Source organism: Oncorhynchus nerka, linkage group LG3, assembly GCF_034236695.1.
Source record: "Oncorhynchus nerka isolate Pitt River linkage group LG3, Oner_Uvic_2.0, whole genome shotgun sequence".
Lineage (NCBI taxonomy): Eukaryota > Metazoa > Chordata > Actinopteri > Salmoniformes > Salmonidae > Oncorhynchus > Oncorhynchus nerka.
Genome location: NC_088398.1, coordinates 51,088,287 through 51,104,981, shown reverse-complemented (window position 1 = coordinate 51,104,981; position 16,695 = coordinate 51,088,287). Strand labels below are relative to the sequence as shown.

The window sequence follows — 16,695 nt, the reverse complement described above, 5'->3', positions numbered from 1 at the left end:
GAGTAATATTAGGAGTATGGATTTTAGGATCAGTTTTTCCTTTTAGATCACAATGAAAAATATAACATGGACAAGGGGGTATCTGATCCAAGATTAGCACTCCTAATCTGAGACAATTGAAATTTACGCAGCCCAATTCTGATATTTTTTTTTACTAATTGGTCTTTTGATCGATCAGATCAGGTCTGAAAAAGATCTGATGTCAAAACACAGCCATACTGCCCCAGATTTTCTGATGGTTTCTTTTTAATATGCTGTATGCATGGGTTCAACCCAATTCATCACGTTACGAAACTAAGAGGAGACCTTTGGTCGGTTCTTGGACCAGTCCTTCAGATATTGTTAATAATTAACTCTTTCAGTGATCTAGTACTAGTGCAGCTCAGTACAAAGCCTGTTGTTGATCTATTGCTCAGTGATCAGTTGGAATAGGGTTTTTATCTGAGTAAGAAGACCGAACTCATCAGGCTTTTGTATTTTCCCACATCAATCACAACAAGGAAAGCACCTCATAGTAAAGCAAGTTCCTGATCCCTCCCTCTCCCGTCCCATCTCCAGGGGACTTCTTATTGGTTCTGACACACCACACAGCTCTCTTTGACCCTATGTAACCCTGGCTCCCTTCATAAACAGCCTCATTCGCAAACACACATTCCCATGAAGCCACTGCGCCGCCCCTTCCTCTCTCTATCTGGGGCCTGTCTCATACTAGCCTGGCCAAGCACCTAGTGGTTTCCCTGGAACTGGCCCTATGAAGAAAGAGAATCTCCTGCGATGAATGAGGTAGTGTGTGTGTGATCACATTCCTTAACGTAGCCTCCACAACCCAGTGAGAAAGAAAGCTTGCATGAGTTTATTAAAATCCGTAAGAAAAACAGGTCTCTTTCTGGGCTGGAGAATACCGTTGTAAACCCTGTTTTCTCCTGTAGTATAGCTCAGTGGCATGGCCTGTCATCTGTTTGAAGGTAAGGAGCATGCTGCCTCCTACTGGAAATACAGTCTCAGCTCATTGAAGAGGTCATGTTCTTCCTGAAGAGAACAGTAAGTAGGAGTGACATATACCTGTTACACATTTTCAGACTTGGTTTTCCTAAATCAAATACCATGGATTGTGCATGCTCAGATTAAATGGTTACAGTCTTCTGTGGATGTAAAATAGTCAATGGAAAATATTATTGCGAAACATTACAGAATTATATCAGTGTCTGTTTTAGTTCCAGCTTTTAAAGTTCTTGTAACAGATAAAGATGATCTATTTACATTCTAATGCCTTTAAAAATGTTTGCATGTACTAACAATGTCTCAGACATGTGTGACATTGATGTGTCCTGTTTGACAGAGGGGCAGGCAGCCCTTTGACCTGGCAGTAGATGTAGGCTGTGGGTCAGGGCACCATGCTCCTGGCCTCCTCCTCGGTGTTGGGGACCGACGTGAGCCCTGACCAGCAGGAGGTGGCCCTAGAGCATGCAACCGCCCCTAACATCTCTTACAGGTCAGAGTCACCGCCCCTAACATCTCTTAAAGGTCAGAGTCACCGCCCCTAACATCTCTTACAGGTCAGAGTCACTGCCCCTAACATCTCTTACAGGTCAGAGTCACCGCCCCTAACATCTCTTACAGGTCAGAGTCACCGCCCCTAACATCTCTTACAGGTCAGAGTCACCGCCCCTAACATCTCTTACAGGTCAGAGTCACCGCCCCTAACATCTCTTACAGGTCAGAGTCACCGCCCCTAACATCTCTTACAGGTCAGAGTCTCGGCCCCTAACATCTCTTACAGGTAAGAGTCTCGGCCCCTAACATCTCTTACAGGTCAGAGTCTCGGCCCCTAACATCTCTTACAAGTCAGAGTCTCGGCCCCTAACATCTCTTACAGGTCAGAGTCTCGGCCCCTAACATCTCTTACAGGTCAGAGTCTCGGCCCCTAACATCTCCTACAGGTCAGAGTCTCGGCCCCTAACATCTCTTACAGGTCAGAGTCTCGGCCCCTAACATCTCTTACAGGTCAGAGTCTCTGCCCCTAACATCTCTTACAGGTCAGAATCTCGGCCCCTAACATCTCCTACAGTTCAGAGTCACCGCCCCTAACATCTCTTACAGTTCAGAGTCACCGCCCCTAACATCTCTTACAGGTCAGAGTCACCGCCCCTAACATCTCTTACAGGTCAGAGTCTCCGCCCCTAACATCTCTTACAGGTCAGAGTCTCCACCCTAACATCTCTTACAGGTCAGAGTCTCCGCCCCTAACATCTCTTACAGGTCAGAGCCAACTCCAGAGGGGAGAGGAGGAAGGTGCACTGGACTGGAGGGTCATGTTTTGTTTTGAATGACACTAACGTGGACTCAAACCCTTTACATTACAGTCAAATCATTTGTTTTTTATAAGTAGGCCTACTAGACTTGTAGGTACAAAATCATTTTATTCAGGGTGAAATTGACATGGATTTACCAATACCGTCTCACTCAGAACAGTCTTGCCTTATGTAACAGTACCACAATGTCATGGGAGAGAGGACTGTAGGGTTAAAGTCTTTTGTTGATGTGGATACAGTGAAAATAGGCCAAGGGCCAAACCGGACAATGGGACCCTTGTCTGCGCAAACTTTTGCACGTCTTCCTGTAATGACCAAACATAAAAGCTACAACTACTGATACTATTCTGGAACAGTGTCATCTGAACTATATCTCAGGAACGAAACCACAAAGTCGTATGCAAATTCTAGCCTGGTTCCCATCGGTTCTTGCTGTTTTGCCATTTCCTGTAGTGGAGGTGACAAGTTATTTGAAATTAGCAGCCCAGTTGTCATAGTAGATCTTTTAACCTCTCCTTTATGTGACTAAGTGATTACTAACATTAGCCTCCTCTATACCCCTCTTTATATACATTATCTCTCCTCTATCCATGTAATGATTGACAGATCCTAGTGAAGGAGCAGATCAGTCTCTGTGTCTGTGTCTCTGCTGAGTCACTGCAAGCTGGAAGGAGCACTAGGCTAGCGGAGCAGACGACAGCAGAGCACCATAACCTACCGGATGTTTGAGGAGAAACACCATGCCTCCATCTACCAGAGGTACCGCTTTGTACCCCCAGAGGAGATCAGAGACATCATCCTGCATTACCTGGAAAGGAAGGTGAGACCAGAGTTTAATATACAGTACAAGTTTGGACAAACCAACCCATTCAAGGGTTTTTCTTTATTTTTAATATTTTCTACATTGTAGAATAATAGTGAAAACATCAAAACTATGAAATAACACATATGGAATCATGTAGTAACCAAAAAAGTGTTAAACAAATAAATACATGTTTTATATATCTGAGATTCTTCAAAGTAGCCACCCTTTGCCTTGATGGCAGCTTTGCACATTCTTGGCATTCTCTCAACCAGCTTCATGAGGTAGTCACCTGGAATGCATTTACATTAACAGGTGTGCCTAGTTAAAAGTTCATTTGTAAAATGTCTTTCCTTCTTAATGTGTTTGAGCAAATCGGTTGTGTTGTGACAAGGTGGTGGTGGTATGCAGAAGATAGCTCATTTGCACTCCATATGTGGGAACTCCTTCAAGACTGTTGGAAATGCATTCCAGGTGAAGCTGGATGAGAGAATGCCAAGAGTGAGCAAAGCTGTCATCAAGGCGAAAGGTGGCAACTTTGAATATAAAATATATTTTGATGTATTTAATAATTTTATGGTTACTACATGATACCATATGTGTTATTTCAGAGTTTTGATGTCTTCACTAATATTCTACAATGTAGAAAAGAGTAAAAATAAAGAAAAACCCTTGAATGAGTTAGTTTGTCCAAACTTTTAACTGGTACTGTATATTATCTGTATTGAACATCACATTTACACTCACTAGCTATCACTCTCCTTTAGTGAAGGCTAGATATATAGTGTCTCACTGGTCCCCCCTCTTTAGAAAGTCCAGCCTCATGCCCTAGCTGTGGACCTGGGCTGTGGGACAGGGCAGAACTCACGCCTGATGGCCCCACACTTCCAGGAGGTGGTGGGCATCGACATCAGCGAGTGCCAACTGGAGGAGGCCAGGGCAGTGACAGGGTTCAACAACATCACCTACAGGTATTTGAACGTGTGTATGTGTGTGTTTAGCCTTGCTATCCTTTTGAGGTCCAAAAGTCCTCACAAGGATAGTAAAACAATGAAAAATGTGATAAGTGGGGACATTTCTCCGTTTCTCATACATTAAGAAAAATTGCTATTTTAGAGTTTGGTTAGGGTTTAGGGATTAAGAGTGTTTATTTTTGTATTGGTGTCAAACCTTGGGTTGCACGGGCCTATTGCACCTCTGACCAGTCTGGAGAAAGTGGGAGGACATGAGAGGCCGAGAGCTCTGAGGGGTCACCCACAACAATTCAAAAGCAGGAGGAAGACAATCATAAAACACAACCTGGGAGTAAAAGGTTTAACCTTAAACCAAATCTCATATAAAATTAGGGTTAAGGGTTAGGGTTAGATTTAGGGTTTAGGGATAATAGGATTTTGAATGGGAGAAAATGTAAACCAACGTGTATGTTGTTTAAAAACAGTGATGACAATCTGCAGAGACGGTCAATTACACTCAGGACAAAGGTCAGCAGTAGCTTCTCACTTTCAATAGGCCCCTAGTTAATATGTTAGTTTATGTAGAAATCCTCAATATTTGGTGCTGTGTCTTAATACTTACTATACAGGAAAGGGACAGCTGAGGAGCTGCCGTTTCCGGATGCTTCTGTGGACCTACTGACTGCAGCCTCAGCGGCCCATTGGTTTGACCAGCAGCGGTTCCTCTTGGAGGCAGGCCGGGTCCTGAAGCCTTGTGGCTGCATGGCTCTGCTTGGCTTTGCTGATAACTTCAGACTCCATTACGGCTCATGTGGGGACAGACTCACTGACATCTGTGATGAGGTGAAAACCAATGCTACTTAATTGGTTTAGTGTGTCATATGTTTATTTTCATTGGGTACTAAGTACAATTGTTGTTTTCATGTACAGTATGCTTACAACATTTTTGTTTGCTGCCATATTGAGACATTTCTCTTGTGATTTAAAAAAAAAATGTCCATGGGCTCACCTGTATGATACAACAGACCCTCACAATTCTTTGTTTGATATAAGTACCAAGTTTCCTGACTGTTTCCTGACTGAGATTTGACTTTGCTATCCCCAGTTCAAGAAGGTGCTGTTACCATACACCAGCACACGGGTAGCAGTGGCCAACACCAAACTACAGGAGCTTTACACTGCTATCCCCTTCCCTGACAAAGAGAGGTAACTCATACAGCCTCTGTGAGAACCCAGTAGAACAGCCTGTTACACATTAAAACATTTCTCATGGTGTGACTTTGACCCTGTGTCTCTGAGTTTCTATTTGAGAATTAAATATATATATATATACAGAAGTAATGCACTCACACCTAGTGACTCACAGGTGGTCAAAATCAAATGTTGTTCTCAATAAACTGCAGGAGTATTCAATATTATGACTTACTTGACTTAAACCTCGTGGCCCCCCTGGGTAAATAGGGCATCCACTATGACTCTCCTCTCAATTCAACAGTGTGTGGGTATCTGTTCTTCTTTCAGAATTGAGTGTATCCCACTGAAGCAGCAGATCTCAGTGAGGAACATAGTGGGCTTCATGGAGTCCTTCTCCATGTACCAGGCCTTACAGAGGGCCGAGCCTGATGCTGCCACCGCACTGCTGCAGAGAACACTTGACAGGTAACAACCCTGATCAATCAACGGATGAATGAATGACTGAATGGATGGATGAATGGATTATGGGTGAATGAATGAACTAATGAGATTATTTAAACAAATGATTGAACAAATACAAAACGTCATCCATGTCACTTTTATGGTCCATCCGACATGGAATTATTTTATCAAATATATTGACGTCATATTGCAGGTTTCTGAAGGAGATGGGAGTCACATCACCAGACACACTCATGGAAGTGACGCTGGAGTATTTCTGTGTCCTGGCGTCTAAACCGGAGTGAACACTCTTTACAGTGTGAATGTGTTTGTGTGTAGACAGATGTTTCTTAAGCTTGTGTTTAGGCTTGTGTGAATCATGTTCAAGCTGTTACTAGGAATGTTATTCTGTTCACATAAGATGTCATTGAAGTCCCTTTGGTTTTGTCTGCTCTTTTCTATTATACATTGTAATGTAGAGCAAACTATTCACCTTAGTCACATCATTATCAAAATGCTTGCCACATTTAGTATCTTCCTTGCCTGAGATTGACAATAAAATGTGTCTGTAGACACAATTGTAAATGTTGAATATTATTTAACTTCAGGGCCGTATCAAGTGTCTCAGAGTAATATTAGGGGTGTGGATTTTAGGATCGGTTTTGCCTTTTAGATCACAATGAAAAATATAACATGGACAACAGGGATCTGATCCTGGTCTGAGACACTTGATACTTAGGCTGCATTTAGACAGGCAGACCAATTCTGATACTTTTTCACTAATTTGTCTTTTGAGGAATCAGATCAGATCTGAAAAAGACCTGATGTGAAAAGATCTGATGCGAAAACATCAGAATTCGGCTGCCTGTCTAAACGTAGCCACACTGCCCCAGATGTTCTTTAAAAATAAAAATAAATGCTGTATGCATGTGTTCAACCAAATTCACAACATCATGCAAACTTTGAGAAGACCTTTAATCGGTTCTTGGACCAGTCCTTCAGACATTGACTGTTTATGATTAACTCTTTCAATGATCTAGTGGTAGTGCAGCTCAGGATAAAGCCTGTTGTTGTTGATCTATGGCTCAGTGATCAGTTGGAATAAGGTTTTTATCTGAGTAAGGAGACTGAACTCATCAGGCTTTTGTATTTTCCCACATCAATCACAACAAGGAAAGCATCTCATAGGAAAACAATTTTATGATCCTTCCCCCATCCCATCTCCATGGGACTTCTTATTGGTTCTGACACAGCACACAGCCCTCTTTGACCCCATGAGCCCAGCCTCATTCGCAAACACACATTCCCATGAAGCTGCTGCTCTGCCCCTTCCTCTCTCTATCTGGGGCCTGTCTCATACTAGCCTGGCCAAGCACCTAGTGGTTTCCCTGGAACTGGCCCTATGAAGAAAGATAATCTCCTGCGATGAGTGAGGTAGTGTGTGTGTGATCACATTCCTTAACGTAGCCTCCACAACCCAGTGAGAAAGAAAGCTTGCATGAGTTTAGTAAAATCTGTAAGAGAAACAGGTCTCTTTCTGGGCTGGAGAAAACCTTTTGTATTCCTGTTTTCTCCTGTAGTATAGCTCAGTGGCATGGCACGACATCTGTTTGAAGGTAAGGTGCATGTTGCCTCCTACTGGAAATACAGAGTCTCAGCTCATTGAAGAGGCCTTGTCCTTCCTGAAGAGAAGGTAGTCGTGACATATACCTGTTACACAGGATACAGACCGTTTGTTTTTCTTAAATCAAATATCATGGAATATGCATGCTCAGATGATATGGTTACAGTCTTCTGTGGACATAAAATATAAACGCATCAAGTAAAGTGTTGGTTTCATGAACTGAAATAAAAGATCCCAGAAATATTTGATACCCACAAAATGCCTATTTCTCTCAAGTCTTGTGCACAAATTAGTTTACATCCCTGTTAGTGAGCATTTCTCCTTTTCCAAAATAATCCATCCACCTGACTGGTGTGGCATAACAAGAAGCTGATTAAAGAGCATGGTCAGTACACAGATGCACCTTGTGCTGGGGAAAATATAAATCCTCTCTAAAATGTGGAGTTTTGTCACACAACATAATGCCACAGATGTCTCAAGATTTGAGGGAGTGTGCAATTGGCATGCTGACTGCAGTAATCTCCACCAGAGCTTTTGCCAGAGAATTGAATGTTCATTTCTAAACCATAAGCTGCCTCCAATGTCATCTTAGAGAATTTGGCAGTACGTCCAACTGGCCTCACAATCGCAGACCATGTGTAACCACGCCAGCCCAGGACCTCCACATCTGGTTTCTTCACCTGCAGCCAACCGGACAGCTGATGAAACTGAGGAGTATTTCCGTCTGTAATAAAGCTCTTTGTGTGGAAAAACAAATTCTAATTGGCTGGGTCTGGCTCCCAAGTCGGTGGGCCTCTGCCCTGCAGCCCTTTGACCTGGAAGTAGATGTAGTCTGTGGGTCAGGGTACTGTGCTCCTGGCCTCCTCACTTCTCCTCAGTGTTGGGGACCGCCATGAGACCTGCCCAGCAGGAGGTGGCCCTGGAGCATGTAACCGCCCATAACATCTCTTACAGGTCAGAGTCACCACCCCTAACATCTCCTACAGGTCAGTCACCTCCCCTAACATCTCTTACTACAGGTCAGAGCCATTCGCCCCTAACATCTCTTACACGTCAGAGTCACCGCCCCTAACATCTCCTACAGGTCAGAGTCACCGCCCCTAACATCTCCTATAGGTCAGAGTCACTGCCCCTAACATCTCCTACAGGTCAGAGTCACCGCCCCTAACATCTCTTACAGGTCAGAGTCACTGCCCCTAACATCTCTTACACGTCAGAGTCACCGCCCCTAACATCTCTTACACGTCAGAGTCACTGCCCCTAACATCTCCTACAGGTCAGAGTCACCGCCCCTAACATCTCTTACAGGTCAGAGTCACTGCCCCTAACATCTCTTACACGTCAGAGTCACCGCCCCTAACATCTCTTACACGTCAGAGTCACCGCCCCTAACATCTCTTACAGGTCAGAGTCACTGCCCCTAACATCTCTTACACGTCAGAGTCACCACCCCTAACATCTCCTACAGGTCAGTCACCTCCCCTAACATCTCTTACTACAGGTCAGAGCCACCGCCCCTAACATCTCTTACACGTCAGAGTCACTGCCCCTAACATCTCCTACAGGTCAGAGTCACCGCCCCTAACATCTCTTACAGGTCAGAGTCACCGCCCCTAACATCTCTTACAGGTCAGAGTCACCACCCCTAACATCTCCTACAGGTCAGAGTCACCGCCCTTAACATCTCTTACAGGTCAGAGTCACCGCCCCTAACATCTCTTACAGGTCAGAGTCACCGGCCCTAACATCTCTTACAAGTCAGAGTCACCGCCCCTAACATCTCTTACAGGTCAGAGTCACCGCCCCTAACATCTCTTACAGGTCAGAGTCACCGCCCCTAACATCTCTTTACAGGTCAGAGTTAACATCTCCTACTGGTCAGAGTCCCTAACATCTTTTACAGGTCAGAGTTACCGCCCCTAACATCTCTTACAGGTCAGAGTCACCGCCCCTCACATCTCTTACAGGTCAGAGTCACCGCCCCTAACATATCCTACAAGTCAGAGTACAGGTCAGAGTCACCGCCCTAACATCTCTTACAGGTCAGAGTCACCGCCCCTAACATCTCTAACAGGTCAGAGTCACCACCCCTAACATCTCCTACAGGTCAGAGTCTCCGCCCCTAACATCTCCTACAGGTCAGAGTCACCGGCCCTAACATCTCCTACAGGTCAGAGTCACAGCCCCTAACATCTCCACAGGTCAGAGTCACCGCCCCTAACATCTCTTACATTTCAGAGTTACCGCCCCTAACATCTCCTACAGGTCAGAGTCACCGCCCCTAACATCTCCTACAGGTCAGAGTCACCGCCCCTAACATCTCTTACAGGTCAGAGTCACATAACATCTTACAGGTCAGAGTTACCGCCCTAACATCTCTTACAGGTCAGAGTCACCGCCCCTCACATCTCTTACAGGTCAGAGTCACCGCCCCTAACATCTTTTACAGGTCAGAGTTACCGCCCCTAACATCTCTTACAGGTCAGAGTCACCGCCCCTAACATATCCTACAGGTCAGAGTCACCGCCCCTAACATCTTTTACAGGTCAGAGTTACCGCCCCTAACATCTCTTACAGGTCAGAGTCACCGCCCCTCACATCTCTTACAGGTCAGAGTCACCGCCCTAACATATCCTACAGGTCAGAGTCACCGCCCCTAATATCTCCTACAGGTCAGAGTCACCGCCCCTAACATCTCTTACAGGTCAGAGTCACCGCCCCTAACATCTCTAACAGGTCAGAGTCACCACCCCTAACATCTCCTACAGGTCAGAGTCACCACCCCTAACATCTCCTACAGGTCAGAGTCACCGCCCCTAACATCTCTTACAGGTCAGAGTCACTGCCCCTAACATCTCTTACACGTCAGAGTCACCACCCCTAACATCTCCTACAGGTCAGTCACCTCCCCTAACATCTCTTACTACAGGTCAGAGCCACCGCCCCTAACATCTCTTACACGTCAGAGTCACTGCCCCTAACATCTCCTACAGGTCAGAGTCACCGCCCCTAACATCTCTTACAGGTCAGAGTCACCGCCCCTAACATCTCTTACAGGTCAGAGTCACCACCCCTAACATCTCCTACAGGTCAGAGTCACCGCCCTTAACATCTCTTACAGGTCAGAGTCACCGCCCCTAACATCTCTTACAGGTCAGAGTCACCGGCCCTAACATCTCTTACAAGTCAGAGTCACCGCCCCTAACATCTCTTACAGGTCAGAGTCACCGCCCCTAACATCTCTTACAGGTCAGAGTCACCGCCCCTAACATCTCTTTACAGGTCAGAGTCACCGCCCCTAACATCTCCTACTGGTCAGAGTCACCGCCCCTAACATCTCCTACTGGTCAGAGTCACCGCCCCTAACATCTTTTACAGGTCAGAGTTACCGCCCCTAACATCTCTTACAGGTCAGAGTCACCGCCCCTCACATCTCTTACAGGTCAGAGTCACCGCCCTAACATATCCTACAGGTCAGAGTCACCGCCCCTAATATCTCCTACAGGTCAGAGTCACCGCCCCTAACATCTCTTACAGGTCAGAGTCACCGCCCCTAACATCTCTAACAGGTCAGAGTCACCACCCCTAACATCTCCTACAGGTCAGAGTCACCACCCCTAACATCTCCTACAGGTCAGAGTCTCCGCCCCTAACATCTCCTACAGGTCAGAGTCACCGGCCCTAACATCTCCTACAGGTCAGAGTCACAGCCCCTAACATCTCCTACAGGTCAGAGTCACCGCCCCTAACATCTCTTACATTTCAGAGTTACCGCCCCTAACATCTCCTACAGGTCAGAGTCACCGCCCCTAACATCTCCTACAGGTCAGAGTCACCACCCCTAACATCTCTTACAGGTCAGAGTCACCACCCCTAACATCTCCTACAGGTCAGAGTTACCGCCCCTAACATCTCTTACAGGTCAGAGTCACCGCCCCTCACATCTCTTACAGGTCAGAGTCACCGCCCTAACATCTTTTACAGGTCAGAGTTACCGCCCTAACATCTCTTACAGGTCAGAGTCACCGCCCTAACATATCCTACAGGTCGCCCTAACATCTTTTACAGGTCAGAGTTACCGCCCTAACATCTCTTACAGGTCAGAGTCACCGCCCCTCACATCTCTTACAGGTCAGAGTCACCGCCCTAACATATCCTACAGGTCAGAGTCACCGCCCCTAATATCTCCTACAGGTCAGAGTCACCGCCCCTAACATCTCTTACAGGTCAGAGTCACCGCCCCTAACATCTCTAACAGGTCAGAGTCACCACCCCTAACATCTCCTACAGGTCAGAGTCACCACCCCTAACATCTCCTACAGGTCAGAGTCACCGCCCCTAACATCTCCTACAGGTCAGAGTCACCGGCCCTAACATCTCCTACAGGTCAGAGTCACAGCCCCTAACATCTCCTACAGGTCAGAGTCACCGCCCCTAACATCTCTTACATTTCAGAGTTACCACCCCTAACATCTCCTACAGGTCAGAGTCACCGCCCCTAACATCTCCTACAGGTCAGAGTCACCGCCCCTAACATCTCTTACAGGTCAGAGTCACCACCCCTAACATCTCCTACAGGTCAGAGTTACCGCCCCTAACATCTCTTACAGGTCAGAGTCACCGCCCCTCACATCTCTTACAGGTCAGAGTCACCGCCCCTAACATCTTTTACAGGTCAGAGTTACCGCCCCTAACATCTCTTACAGGTCAGAGTCACCGCCCCTAACATATCCTACAGGTCAGAGTCACCGCCCCTAATATCTCCTACAGGTCAGAGTCACCGCCCCTAACATCTCTTACAGGTCAGAGTCACCGCCCCTAACATCTCTTACAGGTCAGAGTCACCGCCCCTAACATCTCTTACAGGTCAGAGCCACCGCCCCTAACATCTCTTACAGTTCAGAGTCACCGCCCCTCACATCTCTTACAGGTCAGAGTCACCGCCCTAACATATCCTACAGGTCAGAGTCACCGCCCCTAACATCTCCTACAGGTCAGAGCCACCGCCCCTAACATCTCTTACAGTTCAGAGTCACCGCCCCTAACATCTCCTACAGGTCAGAGTCACCACCCCTAACATCTCCTACAGGTCAGAGTCACCACCCCTAACATCTCCTACAGGTCAGAGTCACCGCCCCTAACATCTCTTACATTTCAGAGTTACCGCCCCTAACATCTCCTACAGGTCAGAGTCACCGCCCCTAACATCTCCTACAGGTCAGAGTCACCGCCCCTAACATCTCTTACAGGTCAGAGTCACCGCCCCCAACATCTCCTACAGGTCAAAGTCACCGCCCCTAACATCTCCTACAGGTCAGAGTCACCGCCCCTAACATCTCCTACAGGTCAGAGTCACCGCCCCTAACATCTCTTACAGGTCAGAGTCACCGCCCCAACATCTCCTACAGGTCAAAGTCACCGCCCTAACATCTCCTACAGGTCAGAGTCACCACCCCTAACATCTCCTACAGGTCAGAGTCACCGCCCCTAACATCTCCTACAGGTCAGAGTCACCGCCCCTAACATCTCTTACAGGTCAGAGTCACCACCCCTAACATCTCCTACAGGTCAGAGTTACCGCCGCTAACATCTCTTACAGGTCAGAGTCACCGCCCCTCACATCTCTTACAGGTCAGAGTCACCGCCCCTAACATCATTTACAGGTCAGAGTTACCGCCCCTAACATCTCTTACAGGTCAGAGTCACCGCCCCTAACATATCCTACAGGTCAGAGTCACCGCCCCTAATATCTCCTACAGGTCAGAGTCACCGCCCCTAACATCTCTTACAGGTCAGAGTCACCGCCCCTAACATCTCTTACAGGTCAGAGTCACCGCCCCTAACATCTCTTACAGGTCAGAGCCACCGCCCTAACATCTCTTACAGTTCAGAGTCACCGCCCCTCACATCTCTTACAGGTCAGAGTCACCGCCCTAACATATCCTACAGGTCAGAGTCACCGCCCCTAACATCTCCTACAGGTCAGAGCCACCGCCCCTAACATCTCTTACAGTTCAGAGTCACCGCCCCTAACATCTCCTACAGGTCAGAGTCACCACCCTAACATCTCCTACAGGTCAGAGTCACCACCCCTAACATCTCCTACAGGTCAGAGTCACCGCCCTAACATCTCTTACATTTCAGAGTTACCGCCCTAACATCTCCTACAGGTCAGAGTCACCGCCCCTAACATCTCCTACAGGTCAGAGTCACCGCCCCTAACATCTCTTACAGGTCAGAGTCACCGCCCCCAACATCTCCTACAGGTCAAAGTCACCGCCCCTAACATCTCCTACAGGTCAGAGTCACCGCCCCTAACATCTCTTACAGGTCAGAGTCACCGCCCCTAACATCTCCTACAGGTCAGAGTCACCGCCCCTAACATCTCTTACTGGTCAGAGTCACCGCCCCTAACATCTCTTACAGGTCAGAGTCACCGCCCCTCACATCTCTTACAGGTCAGAGTCACCGCCCCTAACATCTCCTACAGGTCAGAGTCACCGCCCCTAACATCTTTTACAGGTCAGAGTCACCGCCCCTCACATCTCTTACAGGTCAGAGTCACCGCCCCTAACATCTTTTACAGGTCAGAGTTACCGCCCCTAACATCTCTTACAGGTCAGAGTCACCGCCCCTAACATCTCTAACAGGTCAGAGTCACCGCCCCTCACAACAGGTCAGAGTCTAACATATCCTACAGGTCAGAGTCACCGCCCCTAATATCTCTCCTACAGGTCAGAGTCACCGCCCCTAACATCTCCTACAGGTCAGAGTCACCGCCCCTAACATCTCCTACAGGTCAGAGACACCGCCCCTAACATCTCCTACAGGTCAGAGTCACCGCCCCTAACATCTCTTACAGGTCAGAGTCTCGGCCCCTAACATCTCCTACAGGTCAGAGTCACCGCCCCTAACATCTCCTACAGGTTAGAGTCACCGCCCCTAACATCTCTTACAGGTCAGAGTCTAACTAACATCTCCTACAGGTCAGAGACACCGCCCCTAACATCTCCTACAGGTCAGAGTCACCGCCCCTAACATCTCCTACAGGTCAGTCACCGCCCCTAACATCTCTAACAGGTCAGAGACACTGCCCCTAACATCTCCTTCAGGTCAGAGTCACCGCCCCTAACATCTCTTACAGGTCAGAGCCATCGCCCCTAACATCTCTTACAGGTCAGAGCCAACCCCAGAAGGGAGAGGAGAAACGTGGACTGGACTGGAGGGTCATGTTTTGTTTTGAGGAACACTAACATGGACTCAAACTCTCTTTACATTACATTCATAGAATACAAAAGAGCAGAAACAGATCTGAGACTAGGCTAGCAAATATCTTTACAGCTCTGAGACTAGGCTAGCAAATATCTTTACAGATCTGAGACTAGGCTAGCAAATATCTTTACAGATCTGAGACTAGGCTAGTAAATATCTTTACAGATCTGAGACTAGGCTAGCAAATATCTTTACAGATCTGAGACTAGGCTAGCAAATATCTTTACAGATCTGAGAATAGGCTAGCAAATATCTTTAGAGATCTGAGACTAGGCTAACAAATATCTTTAGAGATCTGAGACTAGGCTAGCAAATATCTTTACAGATCTGAGACTAGGCTAGCAAATATCTTTACAGATCTGAGACAAGGCTAGCAAATTACTTCAGTATAGCCTGTATTATGTAGCCCTGATTTTTATGTCTCTCGTTTCTTTATATTCAGTCTCTCTTGTCTCTGTCTGTCAGACAGTGTCCGGCTATAGAGCTGCCCTTCGCAGCTCAGTGGACCTGGTGACGGCCATGACTGCCTGACCGGCCGCAGTTCCTCCAAGGAAGCCCTTAGGATCCTGCATCCTAAAGGCCGTCTCTATCCGCTCAACTGTACCATGGACATGGAGATCCATTATGGCGACTGCTACCACACACTCAACAGTCCTCAAGAAGGTCTGGACAACTCTAGAGAATTTAATAAAAGTATATTATCCATAAACAGTGGAAATGTACCATTCTAAACACTGTAGAAAACAAAACGCAATGCACATTTTTGATAGATTGACGATGTACAAATTCTCAATGCATACAGTAGATTTGATGTGTGTTTTTTCAACAGCATTTGTCTTTTTTTATCTCATCAGTTTTATGCTGCCCTCCTGCCCTATCGTAACCTCTGCCTGGGCACCCAACTCTGTGGCTCTCTACAAACAGTCCTACAAATCCATCCCCTACACAGAGAAAGAGTGGTGAGGCCTGAGTACCATTGCATCCACTGTTATATCTGCCATTGTTACTATTGTATTCCCATGTACAATAATTGTTGAATTGGTTCACAATTCAATGCTAGCCTCGATTTCCAGGGTTCCTCCAGTAGCCGATTGATTAACAACAATTGGAAGGATTGCATTGCGAGACTAACTCATTGCTCATTTTGTGTTGAACAGATGTGTCTAGGCAGGAGTGTGTTTAGATGAACAGCCAGGTCTCATAGACTAGACATAACATAGTAAGCCTACTCTTCCCCTAACCCTAACCTTACCCCTTACAGCTAACCCTAACCCTAGCCTAGCTAACATTAGCCAGCTAGCAAATTTGTAACTATTGTACGTTTTGTAAATTCGTAACATATAATAAGAAGTGTAATTTGTAACATATCATACGAAATGGGTGATGGACATCCACAAATTAATACATACCATATGAAACGTAACATATCTTACTAAATGGAGCTTCCCCAGATGTACGTACAGAATAATATGAAATGTAAAGGCATCATTTAACGTTACATCTGACATCTCTCTCTGTCCTCTCCAGACTGTTGGCTGTGATGGAGGTGAGCTCCCCAGAGACTGAGGTTGTGGTCAGAGTCAGGTATTTCTACCTGCTAGCCTGCAAGCCAGAGGACTAGCTACAGATAACTGAGACTATGATGTTTCCCCTGTGGAAACTTAAATATTTAGTTAGTGATGAACAATTAAGGAAGTTGTTATTACTGTTGTCACGTCCTGACCATAGAGAGCTGTTTATTCTCTATGTTGGTTGGGGCGTGACAGTGACTACGGTGGGTTATCTAGGTGATTAATGATTTATGTTGGCCTGGTATGGTTCCCAATCAGAGGCAGCTGTTTATCGTTGTCTCTGATTGGGGATCATATTTAGGCAGCCTTTTTCCCCATTGTGCTTTGTGGGATCTTGACTATGTATAGTTGCCTGTGAGCACTATTGTAGCGGCACGTTTTGTTCGTTTATTGTTTTGCGGTTCACATAGCAATAAAGATGTGGAGCCCAGATCACGCTGCGCTTTGGTCCAGTTATTATGACGATCGTGACAACTGTGTACATTTATATTACTAAAGCTTGCCAATGAGTGGTATCTTATCTAAT

The 16,695-nt window shown here is 46.5% G+C and overlaps 1 protein-coding gene across 1 annotated transcript; it reads left to right on the top strand.

Annotated features, from left to right (window-relative positions):
• Positions 1-52: 52 nt before the first annotated feature.
• On the top strand, positions 53-6,287 carry LOC135565659 (putative methyltransferase DDB_G0268948). Its single transcript, XM_065013237.1, has 7 exons — positions 53-1,041; positions 2,919-3,132; positions 3,925-4,085; positions 4,697-4,910; positions 5,173-5,273; positions 5,589-5,726; positions 5,917-6,287. The coding sequence occupies exons 2-7, from the start codon at positions 3,034-3,036 to the stop codon at positions 6,005-6,007; spliced, it is 804 nt and encodes a 267-aa protein (XP_064869309.1). The 5' UTR covers positions 53-1,041; positions 2,919-3,033; the 3' UTR covers positions 6,008-6,287.
• Positions 6,288-16,695: the final 10,408 nt, after the last annotated feature.